This window comes from Cynocephalus volans, chromosome 2 (assembly GCF_027409185.1).
Source record: "Cynocephalus volans isolate mCynVol1 chromosome 2, mCynVol1.pri, whole genome shotgun sequence".
NCBI lineage: Eukaryota > Metazoa > Chordata > Mammalia > Dermoptera > Cynocephalidae > Cynocephalus > Cynocephalus volans.
The window spans coordinates 179052151-179065077 of NC_084461.1; the positions used below are offsets into that span (position 1 = coordinate 179052151).

At 42.3% G+C, this 12927-nt stretch overlaps 1 protein-coding gene and 1 non-coding gene across 2 annotated transcripts; one reads left to right on the forward strand and one right to left on the reverse strand.

The window, feature by feature from the left end:
• Positions 1-383: 383 nt before the first annotated feature.
• LOC134371282 (U6 spliceosomal RNA) lies at positions 384-490 on the forward strand. Its single transcript, XR_010022723.1, has one exon. It is a non-coding gene; the product is annotated as a U6 spliceosomal RNA (small nuclear RNA).
• A 4865-nt stretch (positions 491-5355) lies between these two features.
• RAN (RAN, member RAS oncogene family) lies at positions 5356-8859 on the reverse strand. The gene is made up of 7 exons (XM_063087292.1): positions 8769-8859; positions 8357-8402; positions 7989-8073; positions 7781-7906; positions 6243-6430; positions 5856-6026; positions 5356-5753 (listed from the first exon to the last, which is right to left on the reverse strand). The coding sequence occupies exons 2-7, from the start codon at positions 8390-8392 to the stop codon at positions 5709-5711; spliced, it is 651 nt and encodes a 216-aa protein (XP_062943362.1). The 5' UTR covers positions 8393-8402; positions 8769-8859; the 3' UTR covers positions 5356-5708.
• Positions 8860-12927: the final 4068 nt, after the last annotated feature.

Here is a 12927-nt window from a genome sequence, read left to right on the forward strand (position 1 = left end):
AAACTTTAAAATTACTAGTTTAAGGGTCTGGCCAGTTAGCTCACTTGGTTAGAGTGCGGTGCTCATAACACCAAGGTCAAGGGTTTGGATCCCCATACCAGCTAGCTGCCAAAAAAAAAGGTACAATTTTTTCTAAGAATACCCATAATGATAAATCTGTATAAAAAGGAAAGCAAGAGAACAATGAATACAAGATTTGGGATGGTAATTCCCTGGGGTGGCAGCATGTGAGGCAAGAAGATGGCTAGACACAGGTTATCACCAAGGTTCCAGTTTTCAAAATGAGTTGTGGTTTACTGGGTGTTTGTTACATTATTAAACATTATTGGATTATAACAAATTGATTATAATGAACCTAATCAAGGTCTCAAAAGAATAGTTTGGTGCTCACTTTGGCAGCACATACACTAAAATTGAAACGATACAGAGAAGATTAGCATGGCCCCTGCGCAAGGATGACATGCAAATTTGTGAAGCATTCCATATTTTTTTAAAAAAAAAGTTTGACAATACCTTTTAAAACACAATAATCTTCATAAACTCTGACCAAACAATCCCACTTTGAGGAAAAAAATAGTTCAAGCCATATATAAAAAACTTCATTGCAATTATGTAAAAAATGCAAATAGTCATAACAATTATTTGAAAAATCCATAATCACTTAACACAACGTGTGACAGTTAAATAACCACTCCCCAAACCACTCCCCACCTTCTCCCTCTTCCCATGCCAATGAAATCTCAAGTTTGTTAGGGATATCAATATGCCCATTCCCAAGAGATGAACTATGATGGTCTAAAACTGTACCTGTCCCTTTCCAGTAACTCCCTTTCGTAGCTTCCTCGGCTAGGGTGAGGGGTCTGAGGAAACCCTACTTTTGGTTCTCCCAACCCCAGGCTTTGAATTAGAAGTTAGTCAAAAAGAGACGTAATTCTGGAATGGCGATGGGGAGCAGCTATCTCGCTTCCAGAATCCAGAGACATCAGTGGCAGAGGGTCTAGAGATAGCCCCCATGTGTTCAGAGGAAGTGATGATTGAGTTGGGAACTAAATTTTTAAGTGATCAATTTATTAACAGTTCTGTGTTAAGAAATTTTACACCATCTCATAACTACAGGGACTCAAATAATAAAAAAGCAGGTGACAAGACTCCCTATACTTACTATTACTCACCCTTCTTTAATCTGTTCTGGTGGGACTTAATTAGTAACCAAATAGCCAAAAGTTATTTAGAAAGGGACAAGTAATCTTAGCTCCACTACTTACTCAGTAACTGGCAACTATTAATTGAATAAAAGGTTAAAAATATGCCTCAAATGGTAAAACTGCTGACCAAAGAAAACAAGTAGCTCCCTTACATTAACGTATTCTTGTACTTGGTCCTACTGGGATCTGGACCATTATGTGCTCTTCTTGCAATTTAAGGTTTCAGTTTCCTTCTTGTCATATTTTTCTTTGGTTAACACTACTTTTCCCCCAGATTCTGTCTATCTAAATCCAATCCCAACCTCTGCAATCAATATTTCCTGAGCTCCAAATTGGAGCACAACAATGTAAATACTTGAAAATAGGGCAAGAGTGTATACCTCACTTTGTATATGTCTGAAAGTGTAAACATGAATTTATAGAATAAATAGCACCACAGGAGCTATTTAATAAAATGTGTTTAATTCAGCATGTATTAGTATCTCTGCATCTTGCACCATGTCCAATGTTGGGGAAACATAGAAAATTGACAATAACATGGCAAAAATAAACACACTAGAGATTAAAAAACGATTGGCTTTCCATCTATTAGGATTTCATAAAGCAGGGCATACTTTCAGAAGTTATTTAAAAACATGGGTTTGTGCAGGACATGGAAGTGAAAGAACATGGAAATTCTAAGCATTTGGAAATAAATTTCCCTTTGAGAGTTAAACCCATTCTGCAAGAGGCACAAAGAAGTGCAGAACTAGACAGAAACGTAATCTGGTGAGGAATAAGAGTGTCTCAGACTAAATCATGGCCCAGCCATATTATGAATTATTAGTTAATTATTAAAATAGTGTAAAACTATCTGTCATAGAAAAGCCCATAATAAAAAGCGAAAAAGTTATGAAATAGTTATTATAGTATAATCCCATGTTTTGAGAATACGCTTGGAAGGACATATGACGAAATGTCAACAAGTGACCTCTAAGTGGTAGGAATATGTTTTAAGCTATTCAAATCCCTACACTTTTAATATACAAAGATGCCTGCCCCATGGACCCGACCTTCCCTACCTGCTCTCCAGTGACGCTCTTTCATCCCTTCCAAAGGATCCCTGTGAACTCCTGAAGCCCATCCCCCTCTCCACCCTCACACTCACTATAGGTGTCCCCTCACCCCAGGTCACTCAACTGCACACCTCCCAAGATGAGGGCTCCATGAGCAGAGCCATCACTCATCATTCTATCCCGAGCACACAGCTCACAGTCTACAGAATGAACTGTCCACATTACAAAAGGACAACTTATACAAAAAGGTTTGTATTTTGTTTCTTAAAGGCAGGGATCTGAAAATCAATTCAAGCCCCTCTTCCAGTTCCTGTGACTAAGCCTAAAGCACCAAAGACCCAACACCTACCAACAGCATCTTTTAAATCTGTGAGTTCTATCTGGCAAGCTTCCTGATAAGTCTATACTCCTCTCAAGAAAACAAGCTGGAATAAACAGGTAAGAGTATAAACTACAAGCCCCAGGAAGGAAATACCATGACTCCAGAATAGTCAGACTTCAACGGTATAAAGCTTTCCCTGCCCCTCTCTACCCTACCCCACCCCTATTTCTAAGCCGCATGGTCGTTTCTTTCTTAAGAGTTCCCTTAGAACATTTAGTAACACCAGACAAGATCCTGGCCCTCACTGCAATTAGACCGGGGAGGGAAACCACCACAATTGCAAATTTACCATGTTGACCAGGACTATGAGGGAAGGATTCAGTTATGTGTCTACCATAGAGACAATTGACCCACTTAAGGTAAAAACCAGTATGTAAATGCTCAGGGTGTTAAAGCACAGAGCTGCAGTGGCAGGATTCACTACTCAGAAGGGAGCCTTCTTGAAAAGCATCCTGCATGCAGATACACCGTAAAACCACAGCAGAGCCCCATAAGCATGGACAGGCAGGGCCTACACTTGCAAGGCCTCCTACACAACACTGAGCAGGGAAGGTGTGATCAGATCTGCTTTTTTAATATGCCTATGAGTCCTTAACTAACGGCAAGGTTTCAGTGATTAGATGTACATTTTACCTCCTCAAACAACTTCAAGCTTGAAGGTTTAAAAGGAACTCAGAGGACTTAATAATAATGTTCTAGCACAGTGCCTGCCTGACACACAATTTCAGAATTAGTCTCAGGTAGTTTTCTCAGACAGGTTACCTGCAGTCCCTACACAGCCCAAGGCATCATCCATGAAGCACAAGTTCAGTTTGCTCCACGTCCACAACTTCAACCCTCTTCCCATCTGCTCAACACTCCTTCCTGTGCACATCTGACTTTACAAAATAAACCAGAAATTCTCTACTTCAGTTACTTCAGGAGCACATCGGCCAGGAAACCCGTTCCCTTTGGAAGTTTAGTGTAATTTTGGAAATCTCTGCTCTTTCCTAATCATCTCATGATTGATACAATTGAGAACCCATCTTGTTAGGTTTTTTAAAAATTGGCTCTGGCACACAATGAAACTGCTTTTCAGAAACATTTTACCTTTATTAACCTTACCAATGCTCCACATTTTATCTGTATAAACCACACTATGCTTTTTCTCAGTAATTTTGCTCTAATAAGCTGTTACTAGTTTGCAGTATGCTTTCAAGACTTTCCCTATTAGACACAAGATTTCCAAACACTGAGGGAAAACTTTTCCCATTTATATAAACCAAGTAATTCTAGCCCAACACAAGATAATCTCTGCTAACTATTCAGTATTTCCTATGGCATAATGCTAGAGATGATTCAGAAATCCAGGCAGAGTATAAGCAATATATTTTGCGACAATTATTTCTTCCAATCAATGACTTGTAAATTCTCTCCCACCCCATGTTAAACAGGTTAAATGGAGTAGCTTCCAAATTTTAACTGTTACATATAAAATCCAGAATGTCAATACCATACTTGCATTCTACATAAGGTTACGAACAACACATACACTTTATATTAAATTCAAAGTATCTGAAAGGCTGCGTCCCGATTATGGGGAAAAAAACTTTACACATCTCACACAGGCTATTAAAATCTGCTTCTGAATATAGCATAGCATATACAGCAATTCAGATCTTTAAGTGAATTTATGCCAGTTTATATAGTGAGTAAACTGAATTTCATTCCATTTCACCCTTTACTTCATTTTTCCACATATTGAAGTGATCCTTTCTTTCACTTAAGATATAAGGGTAATCATGTAAAGATCTGACATCTAATGAAAACTTTGGTAAAGTAGACTGTTATAGTAGTACTTATGAGAAAAATAGCTCTTAAAATATGACTCCTAATGGCTATAGTGTTGATGGGATCAAACTCCTTAAGCAAAATAAACTTACTCCATTCTTAAATGTGAAAACCACAAAGATAAAGGCTTAATCTGATAAAAGTCTTGCAACCTGTTCCACATTACTGAGAAGCCCATTATACTGTTCCATTGTTGCAGTATTCCTAGTTATTTTCCTTTATTTGCACTGCCTATAAAAATTGGCAAGAAAACCAAAAAGCTATAGTGTCCAGATTAAATCCTTAACCTTTAAGACATCTTTAAAGCTTGGGAGTACTTTGAAAGCAGCAGGTAAACATGAACATCTTCCCAGAATATCAACTTTACATTAAACATCTAACATTAAAACAAAAAGCGCAAAATTTACACTCATTTTTAACCAATGAGAATTTCCTCAAGCTACCGCCATCAATGTAGTTTCATCCACACTTGCTACATTAAAACGCGGTACCTTTGCCATAAAATAAAAGCAATTATGATTCTTAAAACATCTGTTTGATAGGCACAAACCACTTTTTATTCTGACAGGTCACATAATTTTGAAGGGGCTCTTCCCGAGGGAACACTACCTAGCCAAAATGAAGCTGAGGCACACGTTATTTCAGCTTAACTGCAGTATTTACACCTGTTAACCAAATAGAACACTCTGTTGACCTGTCATATCTAGTTTGTGTGACATGATTCAAATGTACAAAAGAATAAAAAGTAGACATAGGGAGAAATTAACCAATAGATTTTTGAATTAAGTGATAATAGCAAAGGCAATTTAAATATTAACATGGCATAAATTTCTCTATTTTAGTGGTTTAAAAATGCTTACAAACAAGGGATGAGTTCACTTGCTTAGATATTTGAAATACAACTTTATTCTGATTCTAAACGAAAAGGAATGGGAATGACAGTAACAAACAAGATTTCACCACCGAATATTGTGATGTGACTATAGCAGTCTTATATTTGAAACTGAAGAAATCAACTGCGTTCCAAAACAGCTAAATATGCAGGTCCAAACAATGAAGGTATTTTTTTTAACTGCCACATTCACTCCGAAGCCCATTCATCTCCTTCAGCATCCCACAGATGAAGCACATGTTCTGCTTAGCTAGATAATAAAGTGGCACACACGCTGCACCGCTGACATCACAGGACAGCTGCCTATAAAACTAGACTTCTGACGCTGGGCTCCAGCTTCTCTCTCACAGGTCATCATCCTCATCCGGGAGAGCAGTTGTCTGAGCAACCTAGAGAAAAAGATGAAATGATGATAATACTCCAGAGATTAAAACAGTGAGGAATATAACACTGTCAAATCTAACAACATTAACCAAATGTAAACATGATACCTCTAAATCATGCTCATACTGTGCTGCCAAAGCTGGGTCCATGACAACCTCTGGTGGGGCAAGAGCAGGCATGGCAACAAACTCCAAGTTAGGGTCTCCAATGAGCTTTCGTGCAAGCCAGAGGAAGGGCTTTTCAAAGTTGTAGTTACTTTTGGCAGAAATGTCATAGTACTGTTTAAAAGAAAAAATATTAAGAAATCCTGATGCCAGGTAGGAAGGAATTAAAAAAAAAAAAAAAATCCATTACAAAAATGATTAGATGTTGCAAGCTAAAAAAAGACAAAATTCTTTCAATTCATAAATTAAAAAAAAAAATTAATTCCATGGACTGATTATAATCTTCTCTAAGGATCAAAATTCAGTAAATAAGTTTCAGGTTTAACATACCTGCAGATTCTTCTTTCGGTGAAAGACAATAGATTTTGCCTTCACTTTCCTGTCCTTAATATCCACTTTGTTGCCACACAACACAATGGGGATGTTTTCACATACTCGTACAAGGTCTCTATGCCAGTTAGGCACATTCTTGTAAGTAACTCGCGATGTTACATCAAACATTATAATGGCACATTGGGCTGAAAGAAAAATTTATGGTAGTTAGTACAAACCTAGAGTTTACTACATGGATGAGGAATGCTAATACCCAGACTAGGATTCATTTAAGGTCTTAGTTAGGCCTAACTCTGGGTCATCCAGATCTCTCGCCTCAACTTCAAGGTCTCTTCTAATTCTAAAAATGTCAAACTATTGTAATATACAATACTGTTTATAATTGCTTTTCATAAGAAAGTTTAAAAGACCAGCTCACTCTACCAAATCTCTTCTCCCATAATAATTAATAGTATCTCACCCCAAAAAAGATGTCTAAAATAGATTAATAATAAATTAGCATTCCAGAGCACCCACCTCCCATATTGTGAGGGTGGGGCTTGGAAATATTCTTTAAAAGGGTCTTAAATGACTGAAAGTACTGGGAAATATTAATATTATGCCTCTGTTTAAAAACATCCAGGTAAATCTATATACTGACCTATATGGATGGCCATAAAATAGATAATAGGGCAACAAACCGCAGAGTACATACAGCATAATACAACTTTTTGATTAAAGGATTTTTGGGGGGTAAAATCCTTGTGTTTATTTGTGCATGCTCAAGGAAAGCAAAAGGCATGGAAGGATTCCCCCAAAGTTTTCATTAGAAAAGTGACACTTCGAGAGAGATGAGTATTTTCTTTATCCATCTTTTTGTCTGATACAACAATAAACATTATTTTCTTTACATTTTTTTTTTTAATTCTATTTTTGGTGACTGGCTGGTAACAGGAATCAAACCCTGTTGTCAACACTATGCGCTAACCAGCCAGCCCTCTCTGCAATTTTTAAATCAAGCATTTTGAAAAAAAATTCAGGGAAACTCAGTACAAACAATTAAAAAGAAATCAGCTATTTTTATACAACATTTGTCAAATAGAGAACCTAGCTCCTCCAGTCTAATATCTGCTCCAAGTGTTTTCTGTCTTTTTAATTGAGTGGAAATATTATTATTAACTACTAACTACCAAAATGTATACCTGATCCTTAGTTTTCCAATACTGAAACTGCAACACCTTGTCTGTTGCTCACTATTACTGTTTTAAATTACAAGTCTCAGGGTAAGTCATAGTTTTTCCAAAACCATGCTTAGCATGACACAGCATGCAATCAAACGACACAAGAGCAAGTTTACTAAATCTCCTCCCCCTCGACCCAAATGGTGGTCAACTCCCTGAATGCAATATATCTTTTTTTAACCCAAGAAATACCCAATTCTCATTAGTCAGTATTAAGCATGTTTGTTGGAAAGACCTAACTACCAGTGAACAACCTGGGAGACTAAAGTACAAACCCTCTCAAAACCTGTTACCAGTTACAAATGAGATACCTACCTTGGATGTAATAACCATCTCTCAGTCCACCAAATTTCTCCTGGCCAGCTGTATCCCATACATTGAACTTAATAGGACCTCTGTTGGTATGGAACACGAGGGGATGGACCTCAACACCCAGGGTGGCTGAAATGGAAACATTTCAAATCAGTGGATCAATTTTATCCATTTCACACAAACTTCCACAACCGGTTTTCCGCCTACTTACCTACATACTTCTTCTCAAATTCACCGGTCAAGTGACGTTTCACGAATGTAGTTTTTCCAGTACCACCATCACCAACCAATACAAGCTGTTGGAGAACAAATTTTGGAAATAAACCCAAAATATTTCGCCTCTTAGGGTCCCAGAACTGCGGAGGCGATAAAATTCTGTAGACACCCATTTCACTCGAGCCACACAACTTTAAACACCCCGCAAGCACGCGGAACACAAAGGACGTGGTCCTACTATGGGTAATCAAAGGCTCGGCCACGAAACTTCCCAGGCCCACTGTCCCGTCTTGCGCCCGGGAGGCCTGCAAGAACGGGCGCCGGAGCCCCAGCCCCCAGGCCCCGTCGGGGAACGCTACGTACTTTGAACTGGACCTGGGGCTCTCCCTGGGCAGCCATCGCGGTGTTCCTGCAAGGGAGGAGAGTGGCTTGCTCGCGGGCCGCATGGCGCCGCGCCCCCGGCCCGCACCACGCGCCCACGTGCCCGCGCCCACAAAAGCCTCCACCCGCGGCCGCGGCGCCATGGCGGCCAGGCCTGCGGCTGCGGGAAGGCCGGGCGGGGCCGGGGCCGGGGCGGGGGCGGCCGGGTCTCCAGCGGTGGCGGCCGGGGGATCGGGTGGGGGATGGGGCGAGGGGGATGGGCGGAAGCCCGACCCCGGCCCTCGCCAACCGCCTCCTCACGTCCGCCCGCTGCCTCGGTCCCCGGCCGCCGCCGCCGTCCGCCCGGCCCCCTGCCCGCCAGGCCCGCCCGGCCCACACTGCCGCGCCGCGATACCTTCCAGAAGCGTCTCCGCGCCCGCCCGACTGAGACTGGAAAGATGGCGGAAGCGCAATTCAAATGCCGGAGACGCAGCCGACGCCGGCGCGCGGCAGGGGCGGGGCTATGGCGTGGGGCGGGGCCATGGCGCGGCGCGCACGCACGCGGCCCGGCTCGGTTGGCCTCCACGGTCGGCCCTGTGCGGAGGGCCCGGCTGGCAACGCGGCAGGCCATGTGGGAGGGCGAGCCGGGCGCGCGCACGCACACCGGCCGGTCCGCGGGGCCTCATGCGCCGGCTCGGAGGGCGGGCTCCGAGCGCGCATGCGCCAAAAGCAAGGCGGCGCGCCCTGCTCCCGCCACCGTCGGGCTCGCGGGAAACGCCCAGGTGTCTTCCACGAGGGGACGCGGTAGCTTGCCCACCGCGATGCGGGTACCTGGCCTCCGGGGCGCGTGCCCGGCCCACGTGGCCGCCCCGAGCTCAGGGAGGCTTGCGAGCGCCCGCACAGTGAATGAAAGAATGAATGAAAGAATGAATGAACGAATGAGTGAATGACTGCAAACCACACCTAGGCGGGCACCCCACGTTAAGTCTTCGCCCGTGTCTCTCCGTAACTCAATCTTCTTACCCCCCACCTCAGCCCCTACTGGAGGGGCCTGAGCGTTCGCAGAGTGAATGAATGAATGAATGAATGCAAGCCACCCCTGGGCGGGCCTCCCACGTGAAATCTGCGCCTTTGTCTCTCCAGAACTGGGTCGTTCCCCCGGTCCCCGGCCTTAGCCCCCACTGGAGAGGTCTGAGCGTTCCCAATATGAATAAATGAATGAATGAATGCAAGCTACCTTTAGACCAGGCCCCTACATGAAGTCTACACCTTGTCTTTCCCGAACTCAGTCTTCTTCCCCCAGGTCTCAGCCCCCACTGGAGGGGTCGCCAACACCTAGGCGGATACTTCCCCCTTAAAAGCCTCCGGGTCCCTACAAGCAGGATGATGACATTTTGTGTTTGCAAACTTGGCAAGTCTCCTCATCCTAATTAGAAATGGGGGAGAAATCAAACGTTTAGGTTTCCAGGAGCTTGACGGGATAAAGCCAAGAGAAGTCCAGATCCGAGCACTGCTGGAACTTATGCTAGAGGGATGCGGATCCCTGGGGTTGCGCCGGCAGGAAATGAGATGAGCCACGATTTCAGCCAGCATTGGTTGCAGGTGCCACTGACTCTTAGCAAGGATGTGGGCTCAGTCGAGAACTCCAACCTCCCACCCCAAACCTAAGGCCTGGTTTTGGCATTTGTAAGGACAGCCACAGATTCTCTAACTGAATGTTGGGATCCCTTCCTGATGAGCATCTCCTTCTGGCAGCAAGAGCAGACAGCTATGGCCCCAGTCAGAATAGTTGAGTTCCCCAGAAAAGACACCTCCATAGGGCCTCTTCTCTGAGCTAAGAGAACCCGAATACCAGGGAGTTAGTCACGTAGTCCTGCGCATACTTGCAAGCGTCTATTGGGAACCCAACTGACACAGATTGGGCACAGCCTATCCGAGAATCTGCCTGCTGGGAACTCAAGTCTGGGTCCCCAAAGACCCTCATGCAAATGCCAAACAAAACTTGATGCTGCTGTTGGGAATGTAAACTGGTATGCCTCTTGAGGGAGCAGAAATGAATACAACTGAAATGTCCTTAGCTCAGGACCCTGGATTTCCATTTCTAGGGAGATGCCCTAGAGTTAAACTCATACACATGCACAGTATTTAATGCTGTACAACATTTAAAAGAAATGAAGATCATCTATTTCAACAGGGTTAGACAGATCTCAAAAGAATGAGGTTGAGAAAAGTAAGTTGAAGAAAGACATGATAATAGCCTTATACAAACACTGTACACAATTTTATACAGAGGGTGATGGAGTTTGGATGTGTTGTCCCCTCCAAAACTCATGTGGAAATTTGATCTCCAATGTGGCAGTGTTGGAAATTGATTGAGTCATGGGGGCGGATCCCTCATGAATGGATTAATGCTCTCCCTGGGGGAGGGAGAATTAACGAGTGAGTTCTCGCTCTATTAGTTCCCGCGAGAGCTCGTTGCTTAAAAAGACACTGGCACCTTCTCTCTGTCTCTTGCTTTCTCTCCCCATGTGATCTGCTTGTGCCCGCCGGCCGCCTGCCACTTTCCGCCATGAGTAGAAGCAGCCTGAGGCCCGTGCCAGATGCAGCTGTCCCAGAATTGTAAGCCAAATAAACCTCTCTTCTTTATAAATCACCTAGTCTCAGATAGTTCTGTTATAGCAACACAAAACGAACTAAAACAGAGGGGTTGTGTATTGTATAATGCCATTTGTGTAAATTTTTTTGCAAACACATAAAACCATATCAATTCTTTGATGTATGTATGTAATTTTTAATAATAAATTGTCTGCAGGAATATAAGGTATATACCATATTCTTTTTATTTATTTATTTATTTTTTTGGCGGCTGGCTGTTGCTTCAAGAGCAAATAGTGAGGCGTGTGATGGAACTGAGAAGTCAGAGAAGACACTCACTTTACCTGCAATGTTCTATTTCCTTTTTAAAAAAGGTAATCGAAGCAAAGGTGATAGCATATTAACCACTGTATAATTCTGGGTGGTGACAACACCAGTGTTTATACCTTTTGGCATTTTTTTCCCCTACAAGAAAGAAAAGCTAGGAGTACTAGTTGGTCTACTGCCCAGCCTGCTAAATGGAGCTCCTGGGTGGTTAGCTGTGAGTATTATTGACTCGCCCAAACTCAGAACTTCTAGAGATCACCATCTTAAGAAACACAGTGAAAAACAGAAATATATATTCAAGTTGGCATGGGTCATGTTTTCCCTGCTAAAACTATCCAAGCTCTTCTGATTGTCAATGTCTGCAGTTTACAGAAATGCCTACTGGTCTTTGCCATCTGACATGGATTTCAAATCTATGTAGTTCAAAAAATTGCAGCCGGAAGGGGGAAGAGGAGGACGTAGGGTGGTTGCAAAAAAAATTAAGTAAATAAAGTGCAGCAGAATACACCAAGAAATACGTGCAGACTTACAAAAAAGTTGCAAAAACAGTTCGAGGAATTTCAGCATACCCTTCCGTCTGATTTCCCCAAATGTTAACATTACTTACTTTTTCATTTGTTTTTATCATACGTGCTCAGTAAATATTTGTTGATTTATTGGACGAAGTACTCTTAACCCCTTCTGAATACAGAACGCATAACCAATTACAGCAGCATTATACCCTAATAAAAATAATGGTGGTTTAAGTATACAAGTTTATTAGAATTTTAATAATGCTATTTCATGTCTAACACTAATCATTAAGCAAATAATTTAAACATTTACCAAATATAGGATCAGGCTTTTCTATTTGTGCAGTTTTAATAAACTTTGTTGACTTTGCAAACCAGTAAGGGAGCTATTTTAAAGATTTCATTATCTAATTCATTCATCAATCCAGCTGATGAATGTCAGTAACTTATGAAATGAGATACTTTCCTTATCTGACACTCAGTTTTCCACATAGGGAGCACATCGCTGAACAGAATACATGTTACTTCTCAGCATTAGCATACTAATTATTTTCCTTAGAAGCAAACTGGAGAGTTATCATGTATTCATGCCATTCAGTCATTCAAGCATCGGTCTCTTTCATCTGAAGATCAGAGTAGTGCAGAGGGTACACTTTGGTGGCCCATGGACTAAATCCAACCTGCAGAAATATTTGATCTATACTGGGTTGGTCATAATAAGCTTTATAGATGAACTGGTTGCCAGCATTTTAAATTTGATGGACTAAAAACATGTCTCCAAATTCTTTGGTACTCCTCTATTCATCTGACACTCAATTTTGTGTGGCAGCTGGCCTGTACCGGGATCCGAACGCTTGACCTTGGTGTTATTAGCACCACACTCATCTCAAGATACTCCTCCATTCAAAAGGTTGAACCTAATTCTCCTCTCCTTGAGTATGGGCTGGACCTAGTGACTCATTTACAACAAATAGAATTTGTCAGATTGACCATGTGTGACTTCGGAGACTAGGTCATAGAGGTGCTGTGGCTTGGATCACTCAGTCTAGAGGATGCCAGTCACCGTGCTCTTAGGACAAGCACAGCCCTGTGGATGGGTTTATGTGACCAAATGCTGAGGTACCCTGCAAAGAACCTGCA

Bases quoted from the DNA above. Each gene is read 5' to 3' on its own strand.
- RAN (XM_063087292.1), bottom strand. From the start codon at position 8,392: ATGGCTGCCCAGGGAGAGCCCCAGGTCCAGTTCAAA. The intron at 8,074-8,356 runs GTACGTAGCGTT...GTTCTCCAACAG, and splicing joins AGCCCCAGGTCCAGTTCAAA to CTTGTATTGGTTGGTGATGG. The intron at 6,431-7,780 runs GTAGGTATCTCA...TTTTTCTTTCAG, and splicing joins AGATGGTTATTACATCCAAG to CCCAATGTGCCATTATAATG.